At 40.6% G+C, this 14,593-nt stretch overlaps 1 protein-coding gene across 2 annotated transcripts in view; it reads left to right on the top strand.

The window, feature by feature from the left end:
- The first annotated feature begins 204 nt into the window (after positions 1–204).
- The window catches only part of GPM6A (glycoprotein M6A), a 238,465-nt gene continuing 224,076 nt past the window's right edge, over positions 205–14,593 (top strand). The window contains exon 1 of one of the 2 annotated variants that reach the window (XM_060778691.2): positions 205–317. In XM_060778691.2, coding sequence (XP_060634674.1) covers positions 314–317 — 4 coding nt within the window. In that variant the 5' untranslated portion in view covers positions 205–313. The remainder of the gene's footprint in view (positions 318–14,593) is intronic. The other variant, XM_060778693.2, reaches the window with a different exon arrangement.

The raw sequence follows: 14,593 nt of genomic DNA, 5'->3' as shown, positions 1-14,593 counted from the left end.
CTTGATGAAGAGCTGCTGATGGGAAGGCGGGCACTGTGAACTTCCCACGCGAGTTTCAGTGACTTTTTTTGGGGGGGGGGGTACTTTTCACTCCCAAGCCCCCCTGCTTGGGGCCGCTTCAGGGCGAGGCAGGGGCTTCCAGAGAGATGAGGCTAATGGGGTTGGAGGGGGAGGGCTTTCTGGACCCGCCTCTGCTTTGCTGACGCCGGGGCTGCTTGGCTTTCTTTGCCCGGAGTGGGTTGGGGGATCTCTAGTGCGGAGGGGTCCCTGAGAGCCGCCTCTTCCTATCTAGAGTTTGGAGAAGACGATCACCATGGGTGAGTGAAGCCAAAGTGGGGAGGGGGGGGGAGCAAAGAGGACGCCCGGCTCCATTGGAAACTTTGGAAAGAGTTGGCGTCAATAATCCCCCTCCCTCTCCCTTCCTCTCGCTTTGAGAACTGGGAAGCCTCACAGCATCCCCCCTCCAGGAAAGATGGAAGGTTCCACTTTAGGGCTTTAGAACGTGTGGTGGAACCTTCCACTTTCGGGGCGGGGAGGACGAGAGGGTTCATCAAGACCCAACTCATGACTGTCATGGGGCTGCAGTGCTTACTTGGTCTGTCGGGATAGAAATGGAGGGACGTCGAAAGGGGAACATAATAGCAGTCCCAAGTTTGGAGAGGAGACCCAACTTGCTTATGTCTGTACTCTGTGGTGCCTTGGGGCTCGTCTACACTGTAGAATTAATACGCTTCCACAGCCCTTTAGCTCCCACGGCTCAGTGAGGTGGAATCAAGGCAGGGCCCTTCCACACAGCCATATAAACCAGGCCCCTTCCACACAGCTGAATAAAAGCCCACATTTTCTGCTTTGAACTGGAATATATGGCAATGTGGACTCAGAAAACCCAGTTCAAAGCAGATATTGTGGAATTTCTTTGCTTTGATATTCTGGGTTATATGGCTGTGTGGAAGGGCCCCGGGAATATCATGGCAGAAAATCCCACAATATCTGAACTGGGTCCACACTGCCATATAATCCAACATTTTCTGCTTTGAACTGGAATATAGCCATATAACCCAGGATATCAAGGCAGAAAACCCCACAGCATCTGCTTGGAACTGGGTTATCTGAGCCCACACTGCCATATAATTCCACATTTTCTGCTTTGAACTGAATTATAGCCATATAACCCAGGATATCAAGGCTGAAAACCCCACAGTATCTGCTTGGAACTGGGTTTTCGAGTCCACATTGCTATATATTCCAGTTCAAAGCAGAAAATGTGAGATTTTATTCAACTGTGTGGAAGGGGCCGCAGTCTCCTATTATGGATAAACACGGGTTATATAAATGTCATTTCCTAATTGGTTCTATGATCAAAACACGGGGAAAGTGTATTAAACTGCAAAAACTTGGTGCGGGACATCCCCCAGCCCATTTTGCTATCATTTTTCAAGGAATATGTCATGGAGTCTCAACCAATTCAACCAAGACTATCCAGGGTTGCTGTGCTTTTGTGATGTGATTTTATATGCTCTCGTGGATTTTACTTTGATTGTTTTAAAATTAACGTTGTTTAATACTGTTTCGATATTTGTATATGTGTAAATTTGAAGTTGTACTGAAATGCTTTTAGTTGTGAGCTGCTTTAAGTCTCCGTATGGAGAGAAAAATGGGATATAAATAAATATAATAACATTTTTATTTCACGTCAGGAGCGACTTGAGAAACTGCAAGTCGCTTCTGGTGTGAGAGAATTGGGTGTCTGCATGGACGTTGCCCAAGGGACGCTCATATGTTTGACCATTATGTGGGAGGCTTCTCTCATGTCCCTACATGGCAAAGTGTGACTGTGGAGCAGAACAGACAACTCCACATCTGTATACTTGTCCACTATGCCCTGCCTCATGTACAGAGGAAGAATTGTTGGAGGCTACAGGCAATGCCATTGCTGTTGCCCGTTTCTGGTCAAAAGATATTTAGCCACCTGCGCTCCTTCTATTTTTTATCAGTTTTATACTAATTGATGCAATGCTTTTGATACAAAATAATAATAATAATAATGGCAAACTGGAGCTGACAGATGGGAGCTCACCACGGTTTTGAACTGCCGACCTTTTGGTCAGCAGTCATGCTCGCACAAGAGTTTAACCCATTGTGTCACCACAATAATAATAACAACAGAACATTCATGGGAAGGGTCTTTTGTTAATATGCCCACTCGCCCAACAGTTATTATTATATTTAATAATAATAATAATAATAATAACAACAACAGAGTTCGTTTGCCACAAAAATGAAGTTTCTGGAATATAACAACTATTTTCAAAGTAAGTGCCACACAATTAAACAGGAAAAAATACTTTCAAACCAGGAACAGATTTTTTCCCCAATTAATTGAAATAAATGAATATACTGCTGTTATACAATCTGGACCATTCACTGTAGAATGAATGCAGTTCAACACCACTTTAATTCCCATTGCCCAATGCAATGGAATCATGGAAGACACAGTTTTGCACAGTCTTTCGCCTTTTCTGTCCAAAAGTTTTGGTGCCTCAGCAAGTGGTGCCTTAATTGTCCAGTGTAGATGTACCTTTTGATTGATTGTTAGCAACAGGATGTTTGTCCTGAATAGGTTTCTATGTGGAAGGGGCCACACAGAACATCAGGATGGATTTTTATGGAATTTTAATTTTGTTGAGCTCTTGGTGGTTCAGCAGGTTAAACCATTGAGCTGCTGAACTTACTGACTGAAAGGAAGGCGGTTTGAATCCGGGGAGCGGTGTGAGCTCCTGCTGTTAGCCCCAGCTTCTGCCAACCTAGCAGTTCAAAAACATGCAAATGTGAGTAGATCAGCAGGTACCAATTCCGTGGGAAGGTAACGGTGCTTGGAGGTGTCTATGGACAACACTGGCTCTTCGGCTTAGAAATGGAGATGAGCACCACCCCCAGTCGGACATGACTAGACTTAATGTCAAGGGGAAACCTTTACCTTTACCTTAATTTTGTTGGCCAAATTATGGACAAGTTTCAGATTGAGCATCCTTTACTAGAAATGCTTTGAAATCTTCATTGTAACACAAGTCGAGTATATTTTACATGGGATTTTAAAATCTAAAATGCTCCAGAATGGTCCACATGGATGGCTGAGCTAGAAACACTTTGGTTTTGTACTGGTTCAATATGCACAAACTTTTGTTTCATGCACAAAAAATATTTAAAATGTTCTGTATAAAGTTGCCTTCAGGCTCTGTGTATGGGATAGAAATGAATTTCATGTTTGGAATCTATTTTATGCTTTCCATCAAACCAGAGATGATGCTTGCCTACAGCTAATACACTCGTGATCTTTGAGATTCCTTACTAAATGCCTGAGTTAACAAAGCTAGTTTTGATGTAAATGGCTTTCCAAGTGTTTCCCTTCCCTTGCTAATGAGTATCCCGTCTCTGGAAGCAAGGCAGCAGTTCATTGCTCCCAAAGAATGCCTTTAGTCTGAATGTAGTTCCAAGATGCAACAAGTACTGCTGGTGTAGAAAATCAGATTATTCTTTTTCTCACGCAACAGTGCCCTTAAGCTGTGGAGTCTAGAGGCACTTGGACAAAAGAATGAAAGAGGCAAAAAAGTCAACTCCAATTTGTTCAGTTATAATTCCTTCCTCCTTTTATCCTGCTGTGTCGCCAGTTCTGGATGCCAGCATTGGGATCAATGGGATGGCAAGGATTGTAAGATCGTCATGTTCTGTTGGCTCTAGTGTTGTCAGGACATGTTTTGTTGTTCATATGACTGATAAATATTTTTGTATTAGCAAAAGCGACTTTGCATAAGATAATGTATTAATTTTCTTGAGCAGTAGTTCCTATATATCACTAAATAAAGCCTTTCTTTGGGCTAAAACCCACGATATGTGAGATACATTATGCCTTCAAGACATTTTATAACTCTGAATTCCACTAGCTGAGGGATATGAGAAGAAAATGATACAATAATAATAGTAATACTTTATTTATATTCTGACTTATCTCCCTAAGGGGACTCAGGGCGGATTCCAACAAACAAAAAAAGGCAAACATTCAATGCCTCAGTACAAAAACAAATACAAACATAACAGAAGAAAATAACCCCACATATGAAACAATTTATAACATGACATCTATATATTTTTTTCTGTGTCAGGAGCGACTTGAGAAACAGCAAGTCACTTCTGATGTGAGAGAATTGGCTGTCTGCAGGGACGTTGCCCAGGGGATGCCCAGATGTTTTGATGTCTTACCATCCTTATGGGAGGCTTCTCTCATGTCCCCACATGGGGAGCTGGAGCTGGAGCTGAGAGAGGGAGCTCATCCCTGCTTTCCGCAGATTTGAACCCGTGATCTGTCAGTCTTCAGTCCTACTGGCACAAGGGTTTAACCCATTGTGCCATCGGGGGCTCCTTATAAATTAAATAAAACATATAATTTTGATAGGTTTGATAGGCTTGATAGGTTTGATAGGCTTCTGTCAACCTAGCAGTTCGAAAACATGCAAATGTGAGTAGATTAATACTGCTCCAGCGGGAAGGTAATGGCGCTCCTTGCAGTCATGCCAGCCACATGACCTTGGAGGTGTCTACAGACAATGCCGGCTCTTTGGCTTAGAAATGGAGATGAGCACCACGCCCCAGAGTCGGACACGACTGGACTTAATGTCGGGAAAACCTTTACCTTTACCTTAAGTTAAATAAAACATAACCTATCCAAATTTATATCTAACATAAAACCTAAACATAAAACATCCATATTAATTTACAAGAGCCAACAAAGGTTCACTAAGATATGTGAGTTGATTGTGTGGCCAGTGATGTTAGCCGGGCTAACATTGTCTAAGAGAGCTCAAATATTGTTTTCAATTAGCGGTCTAGTAGTGGTCTCTCATCATCCAATTCTCCTCCTCCCCACATGATAATGAGCAAAAATAAGTTTTCAGTTGTGTTTTGAAGGAGAAAAGGGACTGGACAAGGTTTATTTCTTTAGGGAGGGAGTTCCAGAGGTGGGGGTGATCACGGCCCGCTCTTGTTCCTACCAATGGTGCTTGAGATGAGGGTGGGACTGAGAGCAGGGCCTCTTCCGATGACTGCATTGCCTGGGTTGGTTTGTAGAAGGAAATGTGATTAATCAAATAGCCTGGAGTCAAGCCGTTTAGGGCTTTAAAGGTAATGATCATACTGTCTTCAAGTTCCTGCTTGTAGCTTCCCGTGAGTATGTGGTTGTCCATTCTGGGAAGAGAATGCTAGTCTAGTCAGACTATAGCCTGATTTAGTTTTTTTTAAGCTCTTATGGTGATATATTTCTTGCCAGTGACCATCTGGGATGGAGATGTGAAGGGATGAGGTTGTCTTGAAAACTACAACTCTCTTCTGCTTTGGCCTCTCATCTGGAATACTGTGTCCAGTTCTGGGCACTTTGATTAAAGAAAGATATTGGAACGTGTCTAGAGCGCGACTAAAATGATCAAAGATTTAGAAGTCAAGCCCTACAAGGATTAGTTTAGGGAGCTGGGTATGTTTAGCTTGGAAAAGGAAAGGTTGAGAGGCACTGCCATGTTTAAATATTTGAAAGGATGACACATTGAGAAGTGGACAAGCTTGTTTTCTGCTGCTCTAGAAACCAGGACATGGAGCAAAGGGCTATATCTTCAGGAAAAGAGATTTTACCTAAACATTAGAGATAACTTCTTGATGGAATGTGCTTCCTTGGAGCATAGCAGAGTCTCCTTCTGGAGATTTTAAAGCAGAGGCTGGATAACCATCTTCCAACAGTGCTTTGATTGGGTGTTCCTGCATGGCAGAGCATTGGAATGGACAGCTTTTATGGTATCTTCCAACTCTATGATTTTACGCCATGTACCTGCTACTTCATTGTGAATGTAATCCTATGTAAATTGCACACTTATTTACAGTGTCTTCATTATATCAGTGCTCATCTTCAGTTTAGTGACTTTAAGCCAATCCATAATTCCAGATCCCAATTCAGCACCTGCAAAGTTTCACTTGACAGTAGGTGAGTTTTTTTGGGCTGTATGGCCATGTTCCAGCAGCATTCTCTTTTAACATTTCACCTGCATCTGTGGCTGGCATCTTCAGAGGTTCTGTTGGCAGTGAAGCAAGTGGAGTGTTGCACTCCAGAGCAGGATCACCTCTGACTTTAAACACCAAACAGATGGGTTAAAATAGCAAGCAGTTTTTTGAGGATAATAAAAGCCAAAGCAATAAAAAGTAGTCCACAGTAAAAGATAATCCAATTGATTAAAAAGAAACAGGAGGAAATAGTCCAAAAAGAAATAGTTGAAAGAATTCCATGAAACTAGATACTTGATTCCATAGGCAAATAACAGCAAAGGCACATAAATCCATGAATCAAACAAAGGCAAAAGTCCAAGACCTTGGCATGAAGAACTGAACATGAATCCAATGTTGCTTTGTCTGAAGCCAGATTCCAGACTTGGCACCTATAAACTCTGCCCTAATTCCCAAATAGCTAGGAAAGGATTATTTCTTAATTTTGGTTTCACTTTTAACTTCTGCTGTAATCTGGCTGAGCACCATAATTGTTGACCTGTTTGTCTTTGCTGACTGAAAGCACTTCTCCTGTTCAAGGCTTCACTGCTATTCCCTTCATTAAAATCTCCACCTGGAGATAGCTGGCCAGGGAACTGCAGCACAGAGCCTTTCCCAAGCTCAAGACCTTGAGAGTCCTCTTTCAGCAATACAGGCCTCTGTGAGCTATCATCTAAACTGCATTCAGGCCCCACATCTCCAAATCCAGGCCTAGGAAACTGACCAACATTCCCATGCCCTTCAGGAACATCTACATGAACAGCATCCCCATTCTCATCAGGGAAATCCGCTTGAACATGAACATCATTCCCATTCCCATTATCCAAAGCACCCTGATAATCAGACTCCATCACAGGCTGAACAGGCTGACACACAACATGGAGTGTATATACCTGTGGAATGTCCAGAGTGAGAGGAAGTACCATTGTCTGTGTAAGGAAAGTGTGGATGTTGCAATTAGCAAGCTTGAATTAGCCTTTGAGTAGTCAAGTTTGCAAAGTCAATCGGCGAGGGTATCTGCATAAAGGTAGCCTGACCTTTGTTGTTTGGAAGCACCCTCTGTTAGGGAGGTGTTAAGTGGCTCTTGATTCCTTGTTGTCTGGAATTATCGTGTTTCTGAATGGTGTTTATTATTAGTGTCTTGATTCTGGTGTTTTTAAATACAGGTAACCAGATTTTGTGCATTTTCATGGTTTTCTCCTTTCTATCAAAATTGTATGTGTGCTTGTGGATTTCAGTGGCTTCTCTGTGTAGTCTGACATAATGGTTGTTAGAGTGGTCCCAAATAGAGTGGTCGGCTGGCGGGGACGAGAGATAGGGCCTTCTCGGTGGTGGCTCCCCGGCTGTGGAACGCCCTTCCCACAGACATTAGATTAGCACCATCTCTAATGGTATTCCGCAAAAAAAGTAAAGACCTGGTTATTTGTGCAGGCGTTCGAATAATTAGTGCAATGAATGGTAATGACATAGGAATGGAACAATGGATGACGAATCTGAATCATGTTTTTTAGTGATGAGACGCTAGTAAATGGTTATTATAGTAATTGTGTACTAATTGTGTATTAGATTAGGTTGTTAAATGTTTTTTATATTGGTGCATTGAATTTTGCTGTTTCTTGTGTGTTGTGAACCGCTGTGAGTCGCCTCCGCGCTGAGAACAGCGGTATAGAAGTAAAGTAAAGTAAATAAATAAATAAATAAAATTTCTGTGTTCTCAAATAGTATTCTGTGTTTAGGTTGGCTTACCATGTGCTCTGCTATAGCTGACTTCTCTGGTTGAATTAGTCTGCAGTGCCTTTCATGTTCTTTGGACAAGTCTACATAGGGACCCCCAAATGCAGCGCCCAGACACGAATCAAAGAACATGAATGGCACTGCAAACTAATTCAACCAGAGAAGTCACTTCACACTTTACTCAAAAACTTCTAATGAACTAATCCAGCAGTCTTATGTTTATGTTGAGTTGTCCTAAGGGATAAAACAAAACTTTGCAAGAGTTACTTGGACTTGAGCAGAAATCGAGTGCAGCTTTTTTGGATACCAAACATGCTAGCTAGAACAGAGTCTCCATTTTGTTTTTAGGTCTCTAAGATACATCCCATACAATCACCAAGGATGATACTGTAGCCAGTGGTTTTGGTAGTGACAAAGGCCAAGGAGAGTCAACATAAGTAAATTTCTCTCTCGCCTAGTGATATGTAATGAAGATAACAGTGATGCCAAATATAGATCTGAGTTTGGGTTACACTGGATTTAACTAATTTGCTTCAACCAAACATACCTGGGGTTGGTTTGTCACCTTCCTCAGAAACACTTTGCCCCACAAAAGAGATAATACTTGCTCCTATCTTCTGGATTTTAAAAAAGAACAGCTACAGGATTTGCTTTTCTAATGTAGCAGGACTACTAGGTTTCATAAGGAAAGTATTAATAACCTTTTATGCCCATTCACCCAACCTCTTCTTGCTCGATGAAATATAAGTATCAAAAATACAAATTATGCATTTTTGTCTCCAACTTCATGCTACATGAATTGAAACGGATCTCACACAAGTTATAGTGCTGTGGACACCTTTATTGTCACTGCACAGTACAATAATTGCATCAAGATCAGAGTGAATATGAGTGGTTGTACCCTCAAGGCACCTTGGAAACTGTCACAGCAAGCCTCTGTGTGTTTGTTCTATTCCCTGTCAGTGTCCAAATGAAGCAGCCTTTCCACCACCTGCAAAAAGCTCTGCTAGGCAGCTAAAGATAACAGTGAAGTGTGAATAGTTTGTTACTATCTCTGCAGAAAACAAGGATAGTATTATTAGATTGTAATCATTCAGAGGGCACATCCAGACAGCCTTTTATTGCGGTAACTCCCACAATAAAGAAGAGGCTGTCCAGATGACATCATGGACAATCCCAAATTAATTTGCTACAAACCAGGAAAACCATGGTTTGTAGCAAATTAATTAGATAGTGGATTTTTTCCGTGCCTTCTTGGAAGGCGCGGGATAAACCCACTATGTCTGGTTCTGGTCTGCAGAATATTGCAGTCCAGACAGTATTCCTACAGTTTTCTGGACTAAATTAGTTTTGGATGTTAAATATATTAATTAAAAATATTGGGGATTGGGGGAGAACAACCGCGTTTTGATCAGATCTGGAGGGCATTCATAATTCCCTTTGTGGGTCTGTGGGTAGGCCATCTTAATGACCCTCCCTCCCCCCCCCCCCCCCATCTCTATAAATGAGAGTAGCAATGTCTGGTCTAAAAGCCCTCATAAAGTGGCTGGATCATGAGAACACACACACACAAAACAACAACACTATAATTCCACTACAGAGCTGCATCAAATCACGAGATTGAAAACTGCCCTGAACAATGTTTCGGAATACTAATACATTTCAATAGTATGTGGTTGGCATGGAAGACACGAAACCCAAAGCTGGTCCATCATGATGACTCCAATGGAGATTATATTATTTGTATCCCACCACCATCTCCCTGAAGGGACTGGGAGCAGCTCACAAAAAGCACACAATAGTGCAGAACATACCAATACAACAAGATACATAACAAATAAACCAATAATAAAATAAGTTCACAAAACAATAAATGCATAAAATAACATATATTTGTCTGGGTGCCAACTAGGAAAAAGGCAAAAACGTCATCATTATCATAATCAACAACAACCCTAGGCATTGTTACCATCAGTTTCAAGTGATGAATGCCTGAAAACTTGTATCTGTTTCTCTCTTCATGGCTGACCTGAATATGTGTGTATGTGTTTGTGTTTAAAATTGTTTAGTTTGGGGCCCCATGTCTCTGGAAAGATAATTTGGCCAAGATGCTGGAGGGAATATGTAAAGAACATTAAAACTTGGACAGGAAAATCATAGAATGGAAACTTGATGAAACTGTTTATTTATTTTTAAAAAATGAAGATAGCTACAATTTTTATGTTTCAGCAAATAAACAAATGTTTGTTTGGTCTGTGTATCAGCATTGGACAAGAAACAATGAGTTTAAAATAAAGCGGAGAGATTTAGTATAAACATTATAAATACAATGTAGCATCAAGATCATTCAGTAATGGATGAAATAGTTGAGGAATTGAGTTATTTTTTTTCCATGGTTAAACATGTTTGAAGAGTTTGCATATTGCCGCATTTACAATGTTAGACTTGGACAGAGGGATGGAGTTCAAATCCCCATATGGTTATGACATTTACTGGGTCATCATAGATCCGTCATTATTTCTCAGCCTAATCTATTTCACAGGAAAGTTGGGAAATGTGGGAATATTGCCCCTTAAACTCTTTGAAAGAAGGATAGGATATAAATGTAATCAATGCATAAATAATAAAATTGAACAGGCATTTTCTGGGCCTTGTGATCTGCTGGAGAGGCCCTTCTCTCAGTCCCACCACTGTCACAGGTGTGGTTGATGGGGATGTGAGAGAGGGTCTTCTCGATGATGGCTCCTCAGCTCTGGAATACCCTCCCTATTGAGATTAAATTAGTCACAAATCTCCAAATCTTCCATTTGAGCCTAAAAACCATGGCCTTTGACCTGGAGTAATGTACTGTGGTTATGTGATGATGTCAGCCATTGTTATTTGACACTTTAGTTCATGTTTGAAGAAACCCAGTGACCCACATGTATTAATGTGTTTTAGAAATTTTATTTTTTTAATTTTATCAATCAGTGTTATTCATTGTTGTATTCAGTCAGATTGTGTATTGTTTTAATTATATGTAATTCTGCTTTCTGTGTGGCACCTTGAGTGCTTTGTTAGCCCATTCGACTACCTTGGGGAGGTAGTGGCGGGGTACAAATAAAGTTTTATTATTATTATATTCTATCCCACTCGCTATTCCTGAGTGATTCCTTTATATTTTATAGTCAAATTTGCCTTTTAAAAATTGCTGGAACTGTAAAATTGTTTCTAAAAATGGAAGTGTGGAAGGCAGGGTTATGGTGGTATGCAGAAGTATGAGTGCAATTTTACAAATGAAGAGAGATGCCATAATGAAGGTGCTCATGTCGGCATGTATCTGGTGACATGGGATAGGGGCTTTGTGCGATAAAATCCTTATTATTGTTGACCTTTCTTATAGGGTTGTCATTGTTAACTGTTACAGGACAATGACGTACGTGAACATTTGGATAGCTCTAGCTAAATCAGCATTTCTCAACCTGGGGGTTGGGATCCTTGAGGGGATCACAAGGGAGTATTAGAGGGGTCGCCAAAGACCATCAGAAAACACAGTATTTTCTGTTGGCCATGCGGGTTCTGTGTGGGACATTTGGCCCAATTCTATTGTTGGTGGAGTTCAGAATGCTCTTTGATTGTTAATCAACTGAGATTATAAATCCCAACAACTACAACTCCCAAATGTCAAGGTCTATTTTCGCCAAACTCCACCAGTGTTCACATTTGGGCATATTAAGTATTCATGCCAAGTTTGAGCCAGATCCATCATAGTTTGAGTCCACAATGCTCTCTGGATGTAGGTGAACTACAACTCCATAACTCAAGGTCAATGCCCACCAAACCCTTCCAGTATTTTCTTTTGGTCATGGGAGTTCTGTGTGGCAAGTTTGGTTCAGTTCCATAATTGGTGGCATTCAGAATGCTCTTTGATTGTAGGTTAACTATAAATTCCAGCAACTACAACTCCCAAATGACAAAATTAATCCCCCCAATCCCACCAGTATTCAGATTTGGGCATATCGGGTATTTGTGACAAACTCGGTCCAGTGAATAAAAATACACCTGCATATCAGATATTTACATTATGATTCATAGCAGCAGCAAAATTACAGTTATTACGTAGCAACTGAAATAATTTTATGGTTGGGGGTCACCCCAACATGAGGAAGTGTATTAAGGGATTGCGGCATTAAGAAGGTTGAGAACCACAGAGCTTAATTATTTTGTTTATAAATTCCTTCTGATTCCCTTCCCTATCATGCTGTGCTATCAAAAAACTAGCTCTGTACAGCTTTTTAGTTATTCTCAGAAAGTGTGGGAATTCATGAAGGGCTCCAAGATCTTTCTACTATTAGAAGAACTGACAGCATAACTAGCTTATTGGTTACTAGGCTAAGCATAGATTCTGATGTCAGGTACAATAATGCCATTTCAATTGTTCTCTTAAATTCCGAACAGCAAAATGTTACTTTAGTTTTGCAAATGTTGTTTTAAATGCTTAATCCTAGTTGCAACAATATCCAAGGCTTCCTTGTCATTATTTTTCACATTTTCACAACATTCACCAGTTGGAAACTGGCAGGCATATCTTTACAACTCAGCAAAGTCTCTGGTGAATATTAAAAGTATGTTACCAGGGGTCATAGAATTGTGAATAAACTGTAATGCTCATGCAAAGCTTAATATTTAAATCTTCTGTAAAGAAAATGAATATAATTATTAGGGTCCGTCCCTGTACCCTTTTGGAAAGAACCCCTACAGGATCTTTCATCCTTGACAGAAATAATATATGTTGTTATATCCCTGGAAATAGATCCTGCGCTCAAAAATATAGGAAATACAAGTTGCATAGAAAACTTGACTCCTTTGTGTTTAACTTATCAAATCCCCTTAGAGCAGTTTACAATTGTTCGTTTGTTAGAAAGCTTTTGAAACCTTGCTGGTATGTCAAGATCAAAAAAGACCTATTACACTGCATATGTTTGTGTGAGATTGTTTAAAGCTAAAAAATTAGAATTGATCTTGAAAAGTAATTAATTAAAATACAGTAGAGTCTCACTTATCCAACCTTCGCTCATCCAATGTTCTGTATTATCCAACACAGTCTGTCTCCCCACCCCCAGATCCACAGCTGTTTCAATACATTGTGATGTTTTGGTGCTAAATTTGTAAATACAGTGTTCCCTCGCTAGTTCGCTTTTCACAGACTTGCTGTTTTGCAGGTTTTTGCCTCCCACTTTATGAATGGTTGCCGTTGCCCAGAGTGGTGTTCTAATCCCACCTTCTGGCAACAATGGAGTGTGGAAGGGGGTTTCACCCTCCCCCTTGAGCCCCCGGTGACGCAGTGGGTTAAACCCCTGTGCCGGCAGGCCTGAAGACCAACAGGTCGCAGGTTCGAATCCGGGGAGAGGCGGATGAGCTCCCTCTATCAGCTCCAGCTCCTCATGCAGGGACATGAGAGAAGCCTCCCACAAGATGATAAAAACATCAAATCATCTGGGCATCCCCTGGGCAACGTCCTTGCAGATGACCAATTCTCTCATACCAGAAGTGACTTGCAGTTCCTCAAGTTGCTCCTGACACGATGATAAAAATAAAACACCCTCCCCCTTGGAAGAGGGGCAGCCAATCAAGAGATATTGCAAAGCAAAGCAGAGATAGCTAGCAAAAAAAAAGGTGCACGGTGCCTTTAAATCTCTCCTCGCTTCTGCCTCACCCTTGGAATGTAATATACATATATAGCATCCCTACTTCACGGATTTTCACTTTTCGCTGGTGGTTCTGGAATGTAACAACCACGATAAGTGAGGGAACACTGTACAGTAATTACTACATAACGTTACCGTATATTGAATTGCTTTTTCTGTTGATTTGTTGTAAAACATGCTGTTTTGGTGCTTAATTTGTAAAATCATAACGTAATTTGATGTTTAATAGGCTTTTCCTTAATCCCTCCTTATTAGCCAACATTTTTGCTTATCCAACATTCTCCTGGCCCATTTATGTTGGATAAGTGAGACTCTACTGCAGTACATTTTTCAGCAGACCCTCTCTCTTTTGGAGTGGGAAATATTGTGTAGCTTGCTGTTGACTTTTGCAGCCCAAAAGACAGTTGCATCTGTTAAGTAGGAAATTTAGGCTTATGTGGGGAGAGTAATTTACGACACCATAAAAATCTCCAGCAAGCATGCCAAGAATGTGGAAGTACTTCATCAGTGTCACAAATGGACGGTGAAGCGACAGCTCCCCTTGTGGCCAGAATACCCTCATAAAAAAAGCTGGTATGTTAAATAGCCACTGTGTGTCTATCTATATACTGTTGTGTGTCTATGAATGTTTGCCATGTATATGTACATTGTAATTCGCCCTGAGTCCCCTGCGGGGTGAGAAAGGTGGAATATAAATACTGTAAATAAACAAACAAACAAATAAATAAATATTGGCAACTTACTCGAGAAGCATAAATTCAATTTATGGTTTTTCTCTCTGTCCTGTTCTCAATATTTATAGACAGGACTTCCTTCTGGAGGAATATATGTGCTTCCCAGAACTGCAAGGCATGTTTTAAAATTAAAGTGCTATAAAAATTTGGCAGACATTAATTAATTTGCAAACATTTGAATGAGGCAGCAGATATTTGCTTGGGTATTGAAGGACCCCTACATCTGAAATGAGTGAAGCTATTAATTTTTAAAAGTATAATTTGGTCAATACAGAACAATTAAAATATGCAAATTAATTATCCAGTTAATGTCAGCATTTCAGTTTTTAAAGGACAACTGTGCTTCTAAAGCTGTACCTA

Source organism: Anolis sagrei, chromosome 5 (assembly GCF_037176765.1).
Source record: "Anolis sagrei isolate rAnoSag1 chromosome 5, rAnoSag1.mat, whole genome shotgun sequence".
In the NCBI taxonomy this organism is placed as follows: Eukaryota; Metazoa; Chordata; class Lepidosauria; order Squamata; family Dactyloidae; genus Anolis; species Anolis sagrei.
Note: the sequence above shows the minus strand (reverse complement) of the source record. Positions and strands in the feature narration are given on the sequence as shown.